General features: G+C 41.6%; 1 protein-coding gene across 1 annotated transcript in view; it reads left to right on the forward strand.

The window, feature by feature from the left end:
• lrba (LPS-responsive vesicle trafficking, beach and anchor containing) overlaps positions 1 to 23,212 on the forward strand; it is a gene marked incomplete at its 5' end in the record, with an annotated part of 187,605 nt that overhangs the window by 77,855 nt on the left and 86,538 nt on the right. The window contains 3 exons of the mRNA XM_080521001.1: positions 602 to 666; positions 2,623 to 2,731; positions 13,757 to 13,923. Coding sequence (XP_080377127.1) covers positions 602 to 666; positions 2,623 to 2,731; positions 13,757 to 13,923 — 341 coding nt within the window. The remainder of the gene's footprint in view (positions 1 to 601; positions 667 to 2,622; positions 2,732 to 13,756; positions 13,924 to 23,212) is intronic.

Raw genomic sequence — 23,212 nt, forward strand, 5'->3', positions numbered from 1 at the left:
CCCGAGAGGAAGAAGGGAGGGGGTTCAGACTGGCCTCATGACCTTGTTGCTTTATTATTCTTTTGCCGCTTGTGTTGAAGGTGTTGAAATATCGAACAGAACATGAGAGGCGATGACCGCTGAGTTTCCCCTCTTTCGTTGTCCCTTTCAAAGTGGAGGATTTAAAGTTGCACATGGCTGTGGTCGGATTGTTTAGACTGACACCTCTAAGCATAACAGTTAGTCAAAGACGGGAGGAAATTTGTGTATTTACTTGTGATGAATGCACTCTCAACACGGTCCTTTCACCTCTGCTCACTGGTAGAGTAGCTGAACAAGTAGCGGGCGTGTGAGCAAAGATGATGATGCTTTTTGAAGGTTTTTAGACAAGCAGCCTGGAGGAAGTAGAAAAGTTGCAAGAGAAAGCCTATACTAGAATCATTGCTATGACAATAAAGGAGATTCTACTCTCTTCCCTATCATGTTTTGATTAGTTTTCTTGTCGTACAGGAGGTCAGATTTGTCCATTTCCATTGTTTTCCATTTTACATCAAGTTAAAATGTATTCAGGTGTCTCCTCTTTGAAGCTTGGCATTGATATTCTTTGGTGTTTGTTTTGCAGGAATGGCAGAACTCCATCCAGAAGAATGCCGGTTTGGCCTTCATCGAACTGGTCAACGAAGGCAGGTGGGTGACTCCAAAAGGCATCCTTGCTGTCCTCACGCCTTGAGGCAACTTCATCATCTGTCCAACATCTACACATCAGCCACTTTCCAATTTCATACCAAGCACCCAAAATCTCCCCCGAGGCTCTTGGGATGAGGGACGGGGGTTCAAGATCCAGTTCAACAATCAATAGTTGGTTGTCCTGAGGGGCTTGGGAGAATGTGGATGGACGAGCTTTGAGTTCAAGGCTCCATTCAATACCTGCTCACCCCAGAGGGACTTGGGTAAAGGAGAGAGGTTAGACAGAAGGTGACAGGAGCTCTGATGGCTGGTTCGTCAGTGACACTTGGGAAATCGCTCTTGATTTCCCACCATCTATCAGCCTCATTCTTTCTGGCCGAGACTTTATCTCCCTGAAATAGTCTCTTCTCTCATGTCCACCTTGTCTTTTCTCAATTGTTTTTCAATTACACAGACATGAGATTTCCCATATCTTCCTAATAAGAAACCCCCATTTCCCATTTTACCATGTTGTAGTCATCAAATTCAATTTCTGTTTTAAAGGACCACACTTTTCGTTATTGATCCTCAGCTTCTAGTTTGGGCAAAGGCTAATCCTCTATAATGCTGATGAGACTAGCAGTGTAGCCCTTGTTTGTGTAGGATAGGATTATTGACTCACTTCACACTGCGTCAGTAGAACATCTGGGAGTTTTTAGTGTGTATCAAGACTTGGTGTGCATGTAAAGACAAAAACATGTGGAATTGAAGTGCTCATGAACCAAGATGCTGACAAACGTGCGTTTTGTTTAAACTTCATAAATGTAGCGCGAAAAGGAAATGAACTATTTTTGATTAAGTCAATAGAAAATATCAATCATTTTAATATTACTCAAAGCAAATGTATTTTTCTTGTATTATAATAGTTACCATTAGGAAAATGTTGTAATTTTCCATAAATAATTTTTTTTGTATTAAAGCTGCTTAATTAATGTAATCTCAAAATGTCAATTTTAGAAGAGAATAGTGTATCGTTTTAGCTTTGGTCAATGTTTTATCAACTAAATAATTTCCACGCAATAAATATAGGAAAATGTACTTCTTCCAGTGTTGAAGTCATACCTGATCTGTCTAACCACTGCACGCCATATAAATGCCATTCTTGACCAGTTTTATTTGCTTTCTTGAAGTGACTGCAACTTCGAACATATTTAATTTCATGGTGTTTTCCCTGTAAATTGCTTTTGAGAATATATGCAAAAAGGATACTCTTTCTAAAAAAAAAAAAAAAAAAAGGTTTCTATTCTCCATGCACAATCACGAGCAGGGGCACCATAAAGAGGGGCAGTGGTTGCGTTATTGATAGCGGGGCCTGAAAAGGGCCACGGAGGCTGCAGAGGCCCCGGTGCCTCCGCTCCCCTGCTGCACTGCGCTGAAACAGCAGGCTTAGGTTACAGTCGTCCTCTGGCCTCCATACCCTAACCCTACCATCAGTCCCAGGGTGCCCCTCCTGCTCTGTTATTGTTCCACTTTGCACAGTCCTGACCTGTAGGGCCTGCAGAGAGGTTCCTTTGACCTGTACGCTCACACATAACATGCGCGTTTCATCTCCACTGATAAGCAGAGGGAGGTAAACTACATATGTAGCTACATGGGCAGAGATCCCCCTTCATGTCAGATGCATATCATTAACAAATCAATTAGCACCTCTGCCCTAGTCAGAGGGTAACTATGTTCTTCGTTTCTTTTTGTAAATTAGATTTTCCGCTGATCCGGCACGGTTCTTTTTCAGGATTTTCTGGATGTTACTTGGCTGGTCTGGTTTTGTTTCCCAACAATTGGTGCTTTAGATGGTCAGAGAATAAATTTTTTGGACATTTTCCATCACCAGACCCTTCTCAAGACAGTTGTTGGTGAATGATTAGAATAAGTAAATGTGGTTAAAATGTACTGATGATAATCCAACCTCCTTTGCAGGCTCCTAAGTCACACCATGAAGGATCACCTGGTTCGTGTGGCAAATGAAGCAGAGTTTATCCTCAGCAGACAGAGAGCTGAAGACATACACAAACATGCCGAGTTTGAGGTAAGATAATGCACAGTTCTTCCAAACGCATAACTATTGTAAAGGCCTACCATTTTTCAACAACGTAACGTCAATCGATTCCGAGCCTTTGGGGCAATAAAGGATAATTGTATTGATTTTCTTACTTCTATTTATTAAAAACAAGCTGTAGTAACGGTTGCTGAGACCAAAGAGGACCTGATCGTAAGACGTGTCCATCAAGTTTGAGGATCTGTCAGAGCAGACCCGAAAGATAAATGTTTACTTTTCAAACACAACCCATGGTAATGGGGAACCTACACACACGGATGTAGTTTGGGAGGAGGAGGAGGAGGAGGAGGAGGAGGCGACCATGCTTGGCACATATTGCTAACCAAACACAGTGTAGTGTTAATTTATCCCCGTGCGTCTCAGTCTAACTGCAGGCTTGCCCCTGAAACACAAGCCCCCCCCCCTTTCCCCGACCAGTTCTCAGCACAAACGTTGCCATTCACGTGAGTCTGCGGGGCCGTCTCGGTCCTGACCCATGGGCATCCTCTGTTGCCCCTCACCGAATCCAACTCTGCTCCACTCCTTTACTCTGCTTTCAAGATCTCACCAAAAATCATTTCCTGGCCTGCTGAGAATCCTGTCCATTATACTCCCGCTGGGGGCGTATTTTGCCAGTGACAGGAATATGGCATCCTCCCCTCTCTTCCATCCTTCCCTCATTTCTCAGGAACCTGCCAGCACTAAAAGCTGCAGACAGTCCTGAGAGGTGCTGGCCTGAAGGGCCGACTGTGCGTAAACCCACCAACTCCACCCCGAGCCTCGACCCCCGCTTTGCAGTAAAATGTGGTGCCTTTTTTTTTTTTCTTCCAGGTTCAAGGAAGGGTCTCTCTTAGGTTTGGGTAGAGTAGAATCCCTTAAGTTGGAAGTTAATCATAAGGCTGGGGGTACACCATGTGCACATCAGCGTTTTGTTTTTTTTCTGTGATTATGTTTTGCTCTCTTCCCTCTCAGTTGCTGTTCTGTGATTGTCATCCTCCTCCCCTGAATCGTCATTGTACACTCTGTTCCAAAGTGTCAAAGTGTCATTTGCACAGCAACATCTGACAGTTATGACTACACAGATTGCTTGGGGAAGATTTAGTTCCACTGGATGTTATAGGCAGTTTAGTTTTTTTTTTCTTCCTCATTGTACTGCACATCCACTTGATGAAAAGACGTACAGTCCGTGTGATTTTGCAAAAGTGCATGTAAGGTTAGGCGTCTGACACAGGAGAAGCACAAGTGAAAACATTTTGGAGTATGTTGCCTGACTCCCTGACAGATAGACTTGGCAGCCGGTCTCCACATGACAGCCCCAAATGATCCTGCACCGACTTGGCTTCAACGCTGTAGCCGCAGGCCTCATGCTCTCACTGTTACCATGTCCTTATCCCGCTTACATCTCAAACTTCCAGGCATGAGGCAGTCACGTTTAACCGAGTGCACAATAGTTTTCACTCTGCAGATAAGAGCTACTTGGTCCAAAGCCTTCCTTCTCTATCTGAATGGTTTTTGTTTATGGGATTTAGGAATATGACCATATTCATGAGGCTTGATTTTCTCACACTTAATATTTCATTCCTTTTCATTGGAGTCTTGTCGAAAAAAAACCTTGATTTTAAGCTTAAAAAGTTGCAGAGTTGGTTGGTTACAAGCCTGAAAATAAATATCACATCTAACAGTCTGTTGGGTTTGGACACGTCTGTTATCATCTGTTTGGTTGTTTGGTTTCTTGTGCTGGCTTCTCTTTCCACTCTGTTTTCGACAGTCGCTGTCAATGTTGAAGTATTAGTGGGCAAAACATTGAACCCAAACTGATCCCTGATGGCTGATAAACACCCTGCATGGCCAAGTGAAGTTGTAAAGCATTTTGAAATGCGTTCATCTGCTGGGTAATTCATATCTACCCATGGTAGAAAACAGGCTGGCTGAATATAAATACATCTTTTCACAATTAGCAATAAGTTACATTATGTAATTAGAAGGTGAAATCTCTCCCTTTGGTATCAAGCTTACAACTTTTCACTGTCAGAGGTATCTTTGAGGAGCTTTTGAGCTTATAGGTAGAGGGAGTAAAAACAATCACAAAAAGGACCATTATTTAAAGAAATAAACGGTCCACCCTCCAAACAAAAGTGAAGCAGTTGAATTGCATAACTTGAACATTGATAACGTTACACTGGCCAGTCAGAGACGACCAAAGGGCCCAGGCGTGGCTCAAGTGTGGTCGGTACAGACTGCGCTCTATTGTTGAAGGTTTTCGTGATTTCAGGAATACAACCATCAGTTGTGGCTGCAGATGAATCGGCCACATGAACGATTGCTCTTTGAAGTGCAAGAAAACAGCCAATGAAAAGCTATATTTTTCCATTTGTTGTATTTTGGGGTCTTGATTTGTAACTTTACCTCCCTTCGCAATCCCCCCAGCCATCCTTAATCAGATATCAACCTCAGCCTGTCCCAAACTATGTTTCACAATTGAATTCCCCACTTAAATGCAGTTGCTCCTCAGTGACCTCTGAGAAGAAGTGAGCCCCTGATAAGTCTTGCTCTGATATTGCTGTATTGATTTTTGCCTCCATACAAGCTCTGCTTGAGCCTGCTGGAGCCAACGGTTTCATTTTGCACTGCACAATAAAAATAACAGGCCAATGAAACATCCCCCTGGAGGGTGGGGGTGGACGCTTCTCAAATAATTTTCAGCTCCGTCCCAGTTTTTATTTTTAAGCTTTTGTTCCTCTGCAGTGTTGTTATAGTTTTGTGAGGACTAAACGTACGGTTTGGCCTCCGCGATGTCTCATTTTAGGCGTTCTCGTGCTCCACTGCAGGTGAAGATATTTCCATCATCAACTTCAGAAAGTTGCATCTCAGTCACTGCATCGCACGCCGTGTAAGAAGTCTTGTTTCCGTTCAGCAGCAACAGCAACAAATCTCCACCCAGGCATCCAAAATGAGCATAATTCAATACATTAAAACAAATTTATGTTTGCTCCTTGTCAGATTTCATATCCTTGTGAAAGCAGTGATAGAGGAGCCTTTTGATTTAGATGCCCGTTTGCCCCAGAGACATAACATATGCTTTTCCCTCTCTCTGTCTTTCTCACTCGCACTTTCTGTGCTTCCTCTGTGGGACCAGAATTGAGTTATCTTTGCCCCGAGAGTAAGTTATTACAGTGGGCTTAGGGTGAAACAGAGATGAAGATAACTACGGGGGAAATCCAATTACCTTTTAGGGTTCTCTATCTAATAGGATCCTTAATGTGAAGGAGATCTGCAGATCGGATGCTGCTACCCAGCACAGCAAATGATGGACTGTGATATCTTTCACTGGAACAGGGAGGAGAGCAACTCAGATAGAAAGGAAGGGAGAAGAAATCGAAGTCCCTCTTTTTATGGGGCTGTTCATTAGGGATGAAATGTGGTGGGATCAGGGGCACAAGGGCAGATAAGAAGGTTCAGATAGGGAAGAGTGAGCGAGACCCGACTCATTTCTATTCTTTCTTCGCTTTGCTTTCCCCTCAGTCTTCTCCCTATTTATTTATATATGTATTTATTTATTTATTTTAATGTAGCCCTTTGATTCATCCACCGCTGCTATGGGGAGTAATTGAATTGACTGTTTGAGAGATCCCGCGAAAGCCAGACGATAGCCGCTAATTACTGCTGGGCGTCATTGTCTCTCCTCTGCTGAGCTTGTAAAACAATCCGCTGCCTCTCCACACGTTAATGACATTAACATTGAGCTGATACTCGTTATGTTCTGTTATATATAGCACTCCTCTCCAGCAGCTCCAGCACCACAAACCATCAGACAGTGCAGCGCATCACTGAGTCTTGAATTTTTTTTCTTTCTTTTTTTTTATTGAGATGCATTTTGTTGTTGTCTTCTTGTACCATTAAGGAGTTTTGAGTCCAAAGGAATTTGAAACAATCTACATGTTAATATACACACGCATGTCTGAGAATGAGAATATTTTTTAATATTTACAAGAGGAATCAATCCTCTGTTTGATGCATTTTAATCAAGTGATGGCTGAATAAATCTGTGTGATACTGGTATTACTTCGCTTTTTTTTTTAATACTTAAAGCACTATATACTATAATCTGGCTGGCAATTTCACACTTTGGAAAGAAAGCATCAAGTTTTAATGGATAGCCAAACAATTTCATACGGGATTTCTTAAATAATGATCATTATTGGGCTAGTATAAAATAAAAATGTAATACAATAATGATAATTAAAACAATATCTTGCCCGTAGTCCTGCCCTGTGATTTCTGCTTCGAACAGTTATAGCTTACAGTCCACTAAGCGCTCCGTCCACAATGTCCAGAGTGTGTAAATTATCATTTTTTTATATACTGTATACCTGCTGGTTCAAACTGTGCAGTCATCTTATGTTTTGAGGATGCTTCACAGGTCCTCAGTAGGATTAATGAGGTTTCCACTTGTTATTTGTGGATGATTAAATGGATTTGTTCCTTCATGAAAAACGCTTTACTGTGGCATCGTCGATTTTTATTTTTATGGCTCATTGTTGGAGGACGCTCATATTTCATAGTGGTCACATGAATTATATATCAATCAAGCAGTTAAACTTGCTTCAAGGGACAAAAGAATGAAGATTGAACAATGAAATAGAAAATACAAGACAGAGATCCATAAGGGACTGACCATCTCGCTTCCCACATCACCAGTTTATGGCTTTCCAAACATCGAGGGAAGCTGCTCAAATCTCGCCAACTGCTACATTTACAGATCAATGTGTGCTTTTCTCAGAAATCAAATAAAATGCTCTGCCACCTTGCTGCCAATATAACTGTCCAACTGGAACAGAGGGATGATTTAACAACTTTACCTCAGCCAGGGATTTTACGGCATAAATATTTACCTTCGCCAACAAAAGTTGGGCCGAAGGTTGTTTTTTTCCCCCTCACGTTTATTAATTGATTTGTGTTTAATTATTTGTTTATTTGTTGGTTTGTATGTATGTATTTGACCAACTTTCCGGGTTCAGGGGTGATTTGTCATCATCCAAGGACCAATCCATTAGATCCAACATGAAGCAATTCAAACGACCAAGACAAATGATGTAAAGAGTGGTGGATCAAATAACCTTGTAATCCACTGGTTTCTATGGCGATACCTGTGGCGTTGGCGAAGGTAAGCACTCTACCGAGTGCCCCGTTCTAGTTTTTAATGTCGTATCTATAGATGAGTCAGTATTTACAATGAAATTTGTCACTTAATAACTAATTTCAGGTGTTACTATAAAAGAGTATTATAAAAAATAAAAAAAAAGGATAAATAATTACATTTTAAGGTTTGAAAATATCAAGAATATGCGTGTGTTGAACACAAACATGCTGTCCTCTTCACATGTTTTGAATAGAAATGAACTTTCTTCATAAGGCTAAAAGACTGAAGTCGCTGCTCCAAAAGCCTCAATTGTTTTAATTTAATCTTCACTTTTTGTGAAGTTTCAACAGTTTGTGTCTCTTGCAAGATATTGCACCATTGCTTGGTTTTATCTTCAGAGGGAGAGATCTTTCTTGATCTTGCTTTGGATCAAGAAATGAATGATCAAACTAACAGATGTAGGAAATAAAACAATCTAAAGATTTGAATGATAAAAAAGTGTTTTTTTTTCTCACATGTAAATAAGAATGTAGGTATATACCAATAGGTATTCCTATTGGTAAACATGAACCATCAGAGGAATAAAGGTTATTCAAACACACAGTGGAGAGAAGGAGAACCACAACTCCCAAAGGCTATTTACACCACATCGCTCCAAACACTCAAACTGATTGCTGCCACCAACTGTAGCTTGCTGTCATGTAGTTGTCGCAACTGTAATGTAGTGTGTCAGCAGGGCCGGATGCCCCAGCATCTCATTATGGGCAAATCTGTTGTCAGGAGAATGCAAGAAAGCGAGAAAGAAGAAGAAAAAAAAAGTCTATTTTTATGTTCGTTTTGTGCCAACCCTGAGAATAGGGGCACATTAAGAAAAGAAAAAAAAAAGAAATTTCACATCCAAGTTGGACACAAACCCCCTCAAGGCTGGACAGCAGTTCTTGTAGCCCCATAATATGACTTTATTGTCACAAACTGTAACAAGTTGGCATGTTCCACCATTGGTTTCTGCCTTCCTTTGGTAGAAGCTTGTGTTTTCCTCGGCAGTACAATGTAGTGATTCCCTCACAGCACTGGGAGATGGAGAAGGAGGTACAGAGGATGGTTGGAGAACAGTAGTCTCAGCTCCGCCGTCTTGTCAACATAATGAAGTCCCCAGATACCTCCTCCGTGAGCTCCCATCATTATGTGTGACCATCTAACCCCGAAATATGACTTTACTCCACAGTTCCCTTTGTTTCACTCTCGACATAGTCCCTTTAGTCACTGAAAGACTGTTCTCTTGATTTTTTTTTTTGTGTGTGTGTGTGTGTGTCTTTGTTCATTTCACCGGCTGAAGGGGAGTCTGCAATGGTGCACTGGATAAACTGGATAAAAGTTGTATTCTTATGATTATCAACCAAAAACATTGGCAAACAATGCCATGTTGGAGTTGAAACAATAATCCTATTTCATAGTTCACATTTCACATTTATCATAAAGCTGATTTCATGGTTTGTAATCTGTGCTGCTCTTTAGACGAAATGCAAAAAAAGCATTCAAGGTAAAGTGAGCATTCATTGTGAACATTTTGTGTTCCGAGAGTGTCGTAGTGTCTGTTCCTGCTCGAGAGCGGCCACTTTGTTGTTCGTTTATTGACCTTTGAAAAGGCATTGATGGGAGAATCACGCCCTTTCGAGCAAGGTTTCTCAGTTTGCTCTGTCAGGACGTCCTGCGAATGGGAGAGAGACATCGTCCAACACACCGCCTCCGAAGTTAATGTCGAAACACATTTGTTTAAGCAGTTCCCTCTACCTCTGTATTCAAAATGTCAAGCAACAGCCAATTCAGCGGGCCTGTATTTTTCTTTGTCCCATCTTCATTTGAGTATTTGTCTTCTCCAGATGACATTTTAACGAGTATGATTTTTCACGTGGCATGACCTTGAAGCGGAGCTGGATTCATTGTGCAAAAAAAAAGAAAAGATGGCAGCGACGCAGACGGATGTGGCAAAAGGAGGGCGGCGGCGACTTTGCCGAGACGAGGGGTTTCTAGGTGGAGAAGATGAAGGGGCTGCCAGCCGAGCATGGTGACCAGTCCATTAAAGATCAGCCAGAGACGGTGTGAGGGGAGGACCTGGGGGAGGAAGAGGAGGCGGAGAGGAGATACTTTGATAAGTGTTGCGCCTGCGTTAACCTTGATGGCCACTCGCAGTGGGCTGGTGCCAGCAGCAGGGATCCGTTTCAACTGGATTAGATTCTTTTTTTTTTTTTCTCTCTCTGGTGGTGCTCAGAGACGGGGAAGAAAAAAAAAAAAAATCAATACTTGGGGAGCACGGAATGACAGGGGCATCATTTCAGAATTGAAGTGGCTGTCAGGCATTGTCATTTGGTGACTTTTGTTCGCCATTGTACTTTTAAGCCCTCATTTTTCTCCCCCTCCTCTCCCTTTCACCCGTTTCTCCCCTTGCCCATTGTCTGAATTCCCCTGGTGATATTTTATGTTGCAATTTGAAAACTCGAGGCCAAGAGATCAAGTGCAAGAGAATCTCTCTGAAACCAATTGGTGGACTGGTTCAGGATCTACTTTAGTCGAGCGACCCCCATCCTCCTTTCTCATTTCGTCCTCTTGTCTCCGCAGACCTCCATTGTGTTCCAGGAGGAATTTATTTGTAGTACATTTGCATTCTCTGATACCAGACAAGGACAAGCCTGATGCCTCGCCTTGCTCTGGACAGTTCCTCTGCCCGTTTGTAAATGAAACCCTCTGGGAGTGCTTGTCGACGGATGTGAGAAATTGGAGATTCTCATAGAGCGATAGCCCAGCCTTGGAGAGCGCACATCCCTGATGTGCCACCAATGTCAAGAGATTGCAAATCAAGTGCTTTAATAACATCTCTGCTGGTTTTGTTTCTTCCTCCCTGTTCTCCGACAGAACCCGGAGACCCCGGTTTTGTCAGACAGCATGTCGAAGGCTCGCTGTGGCGCAGCAACACCATCAGACCTTTCTCTGTCACTCTAATTGATAAACATGGGGCTGATATCTTGTAATGAGCCTCCATTCTCCGGCCCATTATACTGGTTAACCCGCTCAACCCACAGTGGGTGAGAAGGGTGGGGGGGGTGGGACATCGTCTGACAACAACTACAACGTTTAGATAAAGCTGACACTGGTACAACACCACGAGGGTGAACTCTCCTCATTTCCCCTCCTTGTTTGTGGAATCAGCATGGCAAAAGCAAGATCGGGTCAGCCATGATAACAGCAAACAGTTTGTGTTAAATAGTGGAAAGGGGGGGGGGTTGGGATAAAATGCTGGTATTTTAGTGCTTTGTCTCTGCCCTTCTCCACTAGTATGTGTTTTCAAAGATGATTACTGCTCTTTCCACTCTCCAGTCACTTCTCCAGCGACCCATTTCCTCCCCGAACTCCAGCACACATCCATACTTATTTATTTGAACCGTGGATGAATTGCGCGAGACACGACTCAGTGTAATTGACTCGATTAATGCCAGCCATTATCATTTCGTCCTCACCAAGCTGTCTCCTTCGGCAGAGCCAGCGCCCACGTCGCACGACCCTGTCAGCCGGGCCATGTAATGGAAGGTGCTGCCCGTGATTACAATGTCGCAAGTCATAACGGTCTTACTGCCAGCGAGTCGTGCCCTGGTGGCTGTCTGGGTGGGAAGCTAACAGAGCAGAGCACAGCTTCCCATGCTTGGTGCATTAATTCTTGAAAATAAGTGTTCATCACATTTTATATGCATAGACTTACGTCGGTCGTTCCAGACAAGCCAAATTACTAATTGAAAATTTTTTTTTTTCCCCCCTCAAATGGAAAGGATTAATTGTTAGAAAATAAAAGAACCAAAATGGACCACTTTTTTCTTTTGAGTGGACTTGTTTGGGGGTGAATGAAGGATGGTGCCTATAGGGAGATTTAGCAATAAGCTTTAAGCCACATATTAACATAGCATAATAAGTCCTTCATAATATCCCGACACGTTCTCTGACTTCACATGAGCCGCATGACCCCTGGAATTAACAGTGACTTGTCTTTTCCACTTACAAGCAAGGCCGAGTTCAGGTTTTAATGGCACTACTTACATGTTCAGCTTCTCTGGTTGTTATTTTAGGGGTGAGTCTGTGAATTTGGCCTTTTCTCCTGGAGCCGACTTTGGCTTCGGATGTAAGAAAAGCCCATTACAGCATGGAGGGTTTGGGTGTTTGGGCAGGCTCAACACGCAGGTGATGAAATGTTTGTTTATGGTTATGAGTTTGAACCCAGCACTGTTGATTAGTACTGCAGACTTTACATGTCTGCGACATGGGCTGATGGAAATAGACTTTTTACACGCTCGCTCCATGTTATCTTTTTAAATCTACACAAGCATTTAATCAGTCAAATGTTTGTGCAAGTGTGCATAAAACTGGAGTATTTATTAGCATTTTTCATTCATGTTTTCACAGTTTGAGTTATTTTTTGCTTGATATTGAACTTATAGAATAAGTTCAAGATGTTGAGTGCATCAAGACTAGGGGGATTTTGGAAGAATGAATCAGTTTCCACAGTTTTACATGTTTTATTTGATTTTAGCATCCAGAGTTATTTTGCATAATCACTCATTGCATACAACACTAGGTGTGTATAATCAACCAGCCTGATGGTTAATAAAACGGCTTAAAATGTTTTTTTTGTTTTTTTTTAAACCTCATCCTTCAAGTCACTTCCTTTGGTCTTTTGGCCAGCCCCTGTTTTTCACACGTGCACGGCTTCACCTCTGCTGATTAAGATTAATGGAAGTGAAACGCACACATACAGCACAGCGTTGCCTCCACTTTGCTCTGCTGTGTGTTCTGTTTCGCTGGAAATTTGAAATAATCACCGAGCAATCCCTCACTCATCCTCCCCGCAGTTTCCTTCTGCGGGTCATCATACTTGAAGGTCAAGGCCCACTTTAATGTCACATAAAGAGACGTAGATTGATAATTAAGGCCAAGCAGCCTGGAGAAAAGCCTCTCTAATCTGATTTATACTTATAGATTTTCTGTCAGATATGAAATGTTGTTGTTCACATTGAAGAGGAGGGCCCATTATAAAGCACTTCACTGGTAACTTTGGGAAAGTATGTTTTATTTGTTCAGCAAAGCTCTTGGTTTAATATTTGCTTGAATGCAGTTTCAGTGGTTAGTTTGAGGATGATTAGATGCGGAATGTGACCGTATAGTTTTAATACTGCAGCTGTTTGCTTTATTAGCTGCTCTCGGATCACACAGAGAAAAATATAAAACCCTCATTGCAAGCCTATATGCTCGCAAAATATATATATATATATATATATATATATATATATATATATATTTCCCCTTATGCTCATCTGCAGTAAGAATAAATCTTGGAAAACCTGAGACTGGAAGTATGCAACACAAATTGGTTATGAAGTGGAGACTGGAAATCAAAACACTGTTTCAAATTATATTTTCAAAACGTGTTTTAGTTTCTCCGTCGCTGCAGAGTTCAAAGGTCCATTCTGATAACAAATTCAGACAGTGAAAAATGTCCTCCCGGTGCTTTCTAGGTATCGTGTGATTTGGTGTGCCGGAGGGCCTTAGAAAATACATGTCCACTGTTATTAATCAACGTGACACCAGGACACAAATGACCCAATGCTTTTCATTTGGTTCTAGTCAGAGTAGAGTTTCTGTATGTTGAAAACACCGTGCTCGTCTTTGTATTGTTCAAGCTGTTTTTCTATGTTATTTACCGATACAAACACAATGTGTAACCTGGATATACTGATGAGTGAAATATACACACTTTCACATGAATTTCCAATGAGCCACTTGATCGCAGAACGTGTAATGTGTGTTGTTGTTTTTTTAATCTCCTTTATTTCCAGTCTAACTGTGCGCAGTACGCCGCAGACAAGCGAGATGAGGAGAAAATGTGCGACCACTTGATCCGAGCAGCCAAGTACCGCGACCATGTGACTGCCACACAACTCATCCAGAAGATCGTCAACATCCTGACCGACAAACACGGAGCCTGGGGAAACTCTTCCATCAGGTGCAGTGAATCTGAAAACTCTGTTTTGACTTTTATGTCAGGTCTTTATTATCGTTGAATGGATTATAAGATCATTTTAAAGTTTTTTGTAATTGTAGGTAATGTTGAGGTTTGCCTCACCCACACACGATGCATCAAATACTTTTTAGTATCAATTTATTTGCCAACTTTTGTATTGTAAATATACAGTAAGAGGATTGTTTATCTGCCTCATTTCTTTTTTAGACTAGAGAAATATGAAGTGACAGTGTTAGTGCAGTGAAACGTGTCCAAATGCCGAGATAACCACAATCCTACACCTGTTTTTATTTATGAACTGTGTTCCTGGTGACTGATCTCCGCAGCCAATGATAATGATTCAAACCACCTTAATGGTTTTAATCTCATCATTATCTTTCTCATCCTCCCAATACTTCTGAATTTGATTAAATTATATTTGCAAAGGTGAAAATGTCAGCCGCGGGTTGAATGATGCATTGTCTTGGGAGAGAGATGAAAGCCATTTGAACGGCTGCGTTCCCATTAAGACGAAGGGGGGAACCTTATCCTCTGTGTTTGTTTCGCCAAATAGGCTGCGGAATCCAATGCAGCTATTCCCTAATGATGGCTGTTTGTGCAGGTACTGTGTAATGGTGAGCTGCAGAGACGGCTGCTGGCTCACGCTTGTTAGGCTGAACCAACTCTCCAGAGACTCGTCTGGCGAGGGTTAGTTTGCTGTTGGATCAGGAGTCTCTCGCTGGCTGCCTTTGTTTTCCTTTCCTATTTGTTTCTCTCTTATATCAGGATGTGGAGCATTATTTGTCATATTGTTCCTTCCTTGATCCAGTCTCCCGCCTTCCCTCCCTTCCATCACTTTCTCTCCGTTAGTCTCGATGTGTACTCACACGAGGCTCCGCCATTTACTATGGATATTGTGTCGTACGAGCTGTGGCTCGAAAAAGTCCCCCATTACCGGTCCTTTATGCCTTTGTGCTATTGATGGTTTTCCTAATGGCTGCCGATGGGCGCAGGGAGCCATTGGCACTGGGCCTTGGAGTGCAGCGCTCTTTTCATAAATCACAATCAGTCCTGTGCCATTACATCAATATTTTTGGTCAATTACTGTGAAGGTCAGGTGGTGCAGTTTCGCACCAGAGCCTGTGGTATGCAGGCGGCGGAGAAACATCTGGTGCCGTCGGCCGACAAGGAACAAGTAAAAGGAAGAGATGGAAAGGATTAAAACAAACGCATTAAAAAAAAAAATTTAAAAAAAATCTGGCACACCTGTACTTATTTTAACACACACGACAAACACACACTGCAGCCTGCCTGCAAATACCAAAGTGAGGGAAACTATACACCTCGAAAACACACTGAGCTTTTTCCAGCTGTGAAAATGAAATCTGGGAACACAAAGACAATATGAAGCCATGATTGTGTTCTTTTGTTGCTTTGGCATGAAAGCCCAAGCCCGCCCGCTCACATGCCATAAAAACGTATTCCCCAAAGTTTCCATTCAATAAAGAGTCTGAAAATGAAAATATTATTTTCTCACAACCTGATGGGAATTGTTGTTTCCTCACGGCAGGCATCTAATATCTTCTGACACAGCGTGACCTGCCTGAATGCAATTTGTGTCTTAATATCCAGCTTACGGCGGCCCTGGCCTCTGGAGGAAAGAGGTGTTAGGTGATTTTCCCATTTCCATTCTCTCGCTCCGTCCTTCCTCTGTCTGTGGCGCTCTCCCTTTCACAGCATACAATTTCTTTTCCTTTTTCTCCCCCTCGCTCCTTGTCCTTTGCTCTCTCTTGTTTCACCATCTATTTCTGTTGTATCACCGAGTGTCCAAGGAGGATTCCCTCCACCAGACGCCGGCCGTGCCCATCATTCCTGTGCCCTTGCCTGTCATCTGGTGTCAAGACGTAGACAGATCCACAGCCAGCCAGACGGGGTGACTACCTGTTCATCCATGCATTTTTGCCCGAGCACCTTGAGACTCAGGTGTACAACATGGCAGCCTGCTGTCTTTTTAAGAAGGGGGGGAGAAATGGATGGCTAGCGAGTCGGCCACAAATGAAACAACTGGCACATATCGTTTTTTTTCTTTCCTTCCTGTATCCACATCTTCACTTTTTTTTTTTTTTTTTATTTGAGCAGGGGTCCACTGAGCATCCAGCCTGCTGTGGTGTTTATTTGGGTCAGGAATAATCTTTCATGTACATGACACCTCGACAAAGTCGACAGACAGGGAGGGGAGATGGGGGCAGATGATGGAGAACGCCAACTCACAGTCTCGAGGGACAGCCACTACTCTGCTCTTTTTTCCCCCTCTCATACCTTCTCTTTATTGCATTCTAATAGGCTGACTAATGTACCATGGAAATTCACTCTGGATGCAGGAAGCTGTGAAAGGAAGAGGAAGGTGGCTGCAGCTGAAAAGTAGTCGGAGTGTGATGCACACTTTCTTTCTTTCATTATTTCTTGTTGTTGTTGACAATCTATTGATGCAGGGAATCTCTGAGGCAAATGCAAACAAGAACCAATCTACACATGCAAGCCTACATCGGCATCCTTTTTATTTCTAGTTTCGTCGAACAATTCTGACCTACAGCTAGTGCCTCAAAGCACACCCCACACACACACACACACACACACACACACACACACACACACACACACACACACACACACACACACACACACACACACACACACCTCGAGCACCAGCTCCTTTTCTCTGTGCTCCTCCTTCCTCGTATAAGCAGCTCATTTTCTGCAGCACCGCTGCTCTAATGGACGCCCTTAGGCTAGAGGCTTCCCAGCCAAGGGACATCCATCTTTTGGCATGTCACACTCCCGCCCGGCAAAAAATCTTTGTGATGTGCACTCCAATTTTTCTTCAGTAAATCAAATCTTCCTTCCTTCAGAAAGACGAATGCTTTAGGGTTGGAGTGTTATAGAGAAAATCAATGCCAGCAAAATTGAAACAGTATGCCCCCGTATTGATCGGCCCTGTGAGATCGAAAACCAACAGCTTTGTAACTGTTCCACTGGACAGTTAGCTGACCTGTAATGGACAAACTATTGATATTAGCATTACTATTTTCTCTTGTGCTACGTCATTTCTGCACTGCACTGTTGAAGGGGAAGAAGCCGGAGCAGAACAGGCGTGGTTACTCCCAGCAAATGTTTATTTGCTTTCATCCGTTTTAACTATTGATACAGCAGACATAAATATTAGAGAGGTTTTGTGCTTCACTGGGCTTTTTTCTTTTCAGGTTTAATAAAATGTTGCGTTTTATGATATCGACCTATGGACAAAGCAAGATAAACACTGTCCCTTTTTTCACAAGACATTATTCAGAGTACAAACCTAATAAGTAAGCAGTGTTTTATGTTCACAATGGTCCTCCTGTACTTACTCTTGTTGCTATTTGATTTCATAATTCATCTCTTGAATAATGATAATTTTTGTGTTAAAATTCATATGAAAAATATCTATATTCTGTGAAATATTCTTCCTATAATGACAATCTTGCATTATTAGACTACATATTCACAGCATGTGATGCAGCGCATGAAACATTTCAATTGTAACATTTCATAATATTCACATTCTTATTTAGTCGATGGCATGTGGAAATGTAGTTTAAAAAATAATATTCACACATTCCTACAGTCAAAAGCACGAAGTTATTATGATTGAAAACAAAGATAAGCAGTGCAAACTTGGATAAAAAAAAATCACAATAAAAAATGTTTTAAGTTAGATTTGATTTTGAGCTAAAGTTTTCGCTGTTAGATTAATTAGACTGGTGGTTATTAGTGTCATTTAGTGAGAATCTCAGCATCAGAATGACAGCTAATTAAATGGTTTCATCATGCAAAGGTTTGATTATAAGTTGAGTTTGAATAAAAACAGACAACTATTTTTGCTTAAAGAAACTGTTTTGTTTTTTTTAAGGTCATTGTTTGTTTAAGAAAAGAATTGTGTGAGTGCCCAGTTCTGTCTAAAACAGATATGATTTTTAGTTAACGGGCAAGATTTCCTCATAACATCTCAATAAAAAACTTAAAGATTGTCTCTCAATGTTATTGAAAAGGAAGTACATCCCCAACAATGGAAACGCTGTGAAAATGAATGCGGTCAGAAACCTGATCCATCTCAAAACACATAATTTCTTACAGTCTTTATTGCAAATCCCAAACTCAGTGTTGACGCTAAAGCCATTTCACAAGAAAGAAGTTATTGAACTTTTAACGCCGCTTCAATGATCTCTTGGCTACGAACATTGTTGCCATCTGCTGTTCACTCCTGTGTCTTCAATGGGAAGAGCGGCTACACTGATGTCAAGATCTTAAAAACAAAAAAAAACCAACTTTGCACTGTTGTCCCAGGGGCTGGCTTGGACCTGTTTGGGGCCGTTTCTGCCCCGTGTGCAATATATTACACAACTCTGACTTGCAACACAGTGACTCGTCCTGTTAGTCAGTAGTTTAGTTTATCTTCTCTCGTTGAGCCACATTCTCTCTTTTGTAGCTGTGTCACTGTTCAAAAGGAGCAGCTCTGCTCTGAACACAGTTATGCTTACTATAGTGGAGGCATTCATGTTCACTCTATACTTTTTTTTTTTTTTTTTTAAGATAAATAATTGCATGAGAAGCTGTGCCAGCTAGATTAATCTCCACTTGTATGCTTTCATTCCAGACTTAAATCACAATTATGATACATAATACTGAATGTAATGCATGTGCTAAAGCCAAGGTCTGGACAATGTCTGCGCCGCCTCACGCGTGTGTTTTATGGACACGCTTTACATTACGGCTGCTCGCCTACCATAGATGCAAAGCTGAAAAAGGAAATGGGACTCTGGCATGTCAATGAAGATTATAACCATAGGAAACAAGAACATAACAGTTTAGAATACACCGGCTCTCGGAAATGCACGACACGAGAGGGGCAGGAAGACGAGAAGAGGGAGGGAGATAGGGGTTAGAAATATTTGTCACTGAAGGATCAAGAGTGGCGATGGAGACAAAGACAAGGCAGGGACATTTTTCCTGAGACATCCCTTTCCTCTAGTGGCAATACAAACTGAGCGATTGCAGTGAGTGATTGTGCACATTTGTATGGAAAAATATTTAGTGCGTCTTCCTCAATGGATGTTAAAGTCTGCAGTGACTTATCAACTCCATCAGGTTTTCTGTTTCCGAGCTCGGTTGTTGGAATAAATACTATCAGAGGTTATAACAAGTTTGTAAATAAGATCTCATCTTATATTTTTAGATATCAGTTTTAGTCAGATTATTTGAATTACATCCTAAGTTTTTTTTTTTTTCAAACAAGTTTTCTTATTGTGACATTGAAAGTAATGCGTTGTGCTTTTGGTCTGAACTTGTGATTTTGACCTTAATAGCATTTTAGTTTGCTTATAAATAAATACTTTTAGTCAAAACACAAACATGACCCAATGTACTGAGCACTGGCAGCTGCAGCGATCTGCAGCTTCCGTCTCATCCGAGGCAGAGACAGTTGTTTCCTTTAGCCCGCGTCCCGACTACTTCAGAACCAATTAGCCGGGGCTCCGTTTGTGATCATCCATCTGCCTTGATGCATTCATAAACGTATCCCATAAACATAGCACAACGAAGCAGTGCGAGGCCTGCCTTCGGTTACGTTCACCTCTGTAAACGAGAGCCTCTGTTATCACGCAGACGTCTCCAGCGCCCAAGTCCTTAAACGGGTTTAACGTGAAAACCCCTCGCTTTATTAATCACGCACCCTGACATGTGTCTGGGACAGAAAAAAGTTGCGACTCTGACAAAAAGGATGTTCCTCAAATCTCTGGGGAGGCTCTTCAAGCTTGACAGACGTGCGTTCCATCAGTTACATAAAATAACGTGCCACGAGGGCCCAACCATGCAGTCTGGCTCATGGACATGAATTAGAATATAGCCTTAATGATAACATTTACCTCCAATGTATATACAGTACAGTGGCTGGGTCTGTAAAGAATAGCAACAGAGTGTCATGGTGAAACATATTAACAGCTGATGGTGTCCATATGTTAGAATGGTTAAGTGTTGCAGGATAGACAGAAACTGAAGAATTACAGTCAGTGGATCACTTAAAATGACAAAAAGTAAAGCTTTTAGGTTAAAATGGGCACCTTTAACCTCTGAGCAATTAATTGTTTCTCTTTTTACATGCATTCCGTTGTATCCCTATATTTTCTGGGACTGAATACATTGGGTGCATACAGATTGACCATAACATTGTTATGTAGCTCCCAATTTTTCAATTTTCAAGGCGTCTTCCTGTGGATGACCAGCATTTCTTATCACGTGAAGAAGACCCGACACAGAGAGTACATCCTCAGGAAGCTGGGGGAAAAAAAACTTGCCTCCTTTATTTGCGATAAAGTGCCACCTAACCTACTGCTGTACAGTAAAGAGCAGGAGGGACTCGCGTGGGGAGGGTATCAGAATACGTCAGAAAATATCATTACCTTCCCTGAATGACACTAAAATATATCTTCTTTTTTGGCCATTCAAAGGATCCTGGACAACCCCTGTTCTTCCTGCTGCCCTTTGCTGAGTCTTTAAAAATTGCTTCGACCCCTAAGCAAGTATCTTTTGAAAATGAAAATGAACTATTTTCTCTATGTAAACATTTTCCAATTCTATTCCACTCACAGGTGCTATTCTAAAGATGTAACATAATCACATCATGGCCGTAGTGTGATAATCTAAAGGTTGTCAAGCCTCACCAATTCACTTGCCTCTATTCCCTTCTTTAAATCTCACAGTTTCATTTTGCTCTGCTGGTATTGTCCGCCCTCCTTCTCGCAGCTCAGAAATGTAATGGAATGCTAGTTATGAAGAATGAAAGAGGACCCCCATCCCAGAAAGACCAATTACACCATCGAGCCTCCGTGCCTCGCTGCTCACAGTCGGGCAGCTCTCTGTAGCAACTCTCAGATTTATGAGTTTCATATACCCTTAAGAAAGTATATGGCCTTGGTGGAGCAAGGTCACGCTAAAAGGGGGGCTGATCAATATCTGAATGAAAAGCCATTTGGGAAGTTTTTAGGGCTTTTTTTTTTTTTTTTTTCCTTCCTTTCTCCCTGGATGCAATATCTGTGGAGTATCGATTGTCCGGGGCCAGTAGTTAGTCAAAGGCTATCTCCTTTGACTAACCCCTTTCGCAGCGTGTCAGCCACCCCCCCTCTGCTTCCTCTTGATAGATTGGTATGCTTCCAGCCACTGTAATTACACCATAGGACCAGCAGGTCATTTATTTTGCTACTTCCAACATTTACCAAAAAAAAAAAAGAAGAAAAATCACTTTTATCTGGAGAAGCCAGCACATTCAAAGCAAGAGAAGCACACATAAAACACCAGGCGTCTCTACAATAGAGAGCGTGGTAGTGTGAAAACTGAGGCACTTCCTTTTAGTCGTAGACCTTGTTCATGAGTCCCGAGTTCAAGTTCAGTCATCCCACCAGAAGAAGAACCGGTTCTGATGAACAGAAGAAATTACAGATTAATTTTTTTTTCTCGAGGTTTTTTTAATTTTTCATTCAGACATTTCTGATCTCTATTCTTAAGAGCAAATACAAATTAAAGAAAGAAAGAATTGCCTCTCAATAAGCTGCTTCTTACCTTGGTATGGTTAGAATTTATGTGAAAATAGCCGTTTCTATTGTATTTACTCACTTTATCAGGCACACCTGTACAATGCAGTGATTTACAACATTTCTCCATGAGCTGTTGGAACAGATGAGCAATGCAAAATGTATAAAAGGTGCACACATTTTTCTTATTTACAGAAAAAAAATCTTTGTGTGGACGCTGTTGTAAATTACATGATGTTCTTATTTCTTTGAAAAATTAGACTACATAGCCCATATAGTTGCTTTTTCTTTTTATTATGTTTCACACACTGGATGGAGAGAGGGGAGGAGGTGCTCATGAATAGCAGACAGGCTGAGATGAGATCGTAGAGCCTTCTGGTTCTGCAACACACTGCAGAAAAAAACAACAGACTTTCAGTATTAAACTGAGTTGAAATGAGAAAGGCGCAAGGAGGATTTGATTATTGCGAGCCTCTCAATGTAAAATACTTCACACAATTTGTACATTTCAATAATCATGAATGTAAAATGTTATTTTTTTCTTCAAAAGTTTAGATAAATATTTTTGTTTTATTTCCATCATAAATTTTAACTGTTGGCATTTCAGGCGTACGGTGTAACGTGGGTCCCGTGTTCGTGTCATAAATGGGAACCTTTAGACTGCAAAAGGCATCTCCAGACTTCCAATCTCAGCCGACCTTGAGCTTCTCCTCGCTGTTTTTCTTTTGGGGTGCGCTCGAGAACGTGGGTACGTGTTTAGATTTGTCAAACCATTCAAGATCAGCTCTGAAAGCTAGAGGTCAGAAGATTATTACAATGGGGGCAGTAATGGCAGAATTATGCAACTCCAGTCCAGTGGATGCCCTCATTACATCGCAGCAGTGGTGATAAATGGCCTTAAATGCATGTTGTCAAAATCAGAGGAAAAATGTGACTCTTCATCAAAAATACAGATGGCACCACTTCAGTAGTGTCGTACTGGAAGCCCGTGTACACAATTTAGTATGTAGTTGATACATTATAGAGCAATAAGAAAAGCCATTCGGATATTTGAGAACAAAAATATATATATATATTTTTTAATGTATTTACAGCCTATTTATTAGACAGTTTTTTTTGGTTAATATTTACTGCAACACTTTGGTTTTTACCTCCCATGAAATCTGGTATAATTAGTGTCTAATTGTCAGGCTTTTGTTAGTAAATTTACACTGAGTGTAATTGCTGCTAATTGGAAGCCTCGCACTAAGCTGGTGGTAATTAGACCTCGATTTGCATTATTTCATGCGACTGCACTGCATTGTGGGGAGTCTGCAGCCCCTCGCCGTCCACCCGCGGGACTTCTTTGATCTTCACAAGCTGGTGATGTTGCAAAGATGCAGTCTCTCTCCCACTCTCTCTCTCTCTCTATATATATATATATATATAATTTTCCAGAGGACTTTTTGAAAGCTCTTGAATGAATTGGAGTTAATTGGGAGGAGTGGAAGGGGCGAAGTGTGTGTGTGTGTGTGTGTGTGTGTGTGTGTGTGTGTGTGTGTGTGTGTGTGTGTGTGTGTGTGTGTGTGTGTGTGTGTGTGTGTGTGTGTGTGTGTGTGTGTGTGTGTGTGTGTGTGTGTGTGTGTGTGTGTGTGTGTGTCAGTTCAAAGGGAGTTACCATGAGAGCGATAAAA

This window comes from Blennius ocellaris (genome assembly GCF_963422515.1).
Source record: "Blennius ocellaris genome assembly, chromosome: 3".
Lineage (NCBI taxonomy): Eukaryota > Metazoa > Chordata > Actinopteri > Blenniiformes > Blenniidae > Blennius > Blennius ocellaris.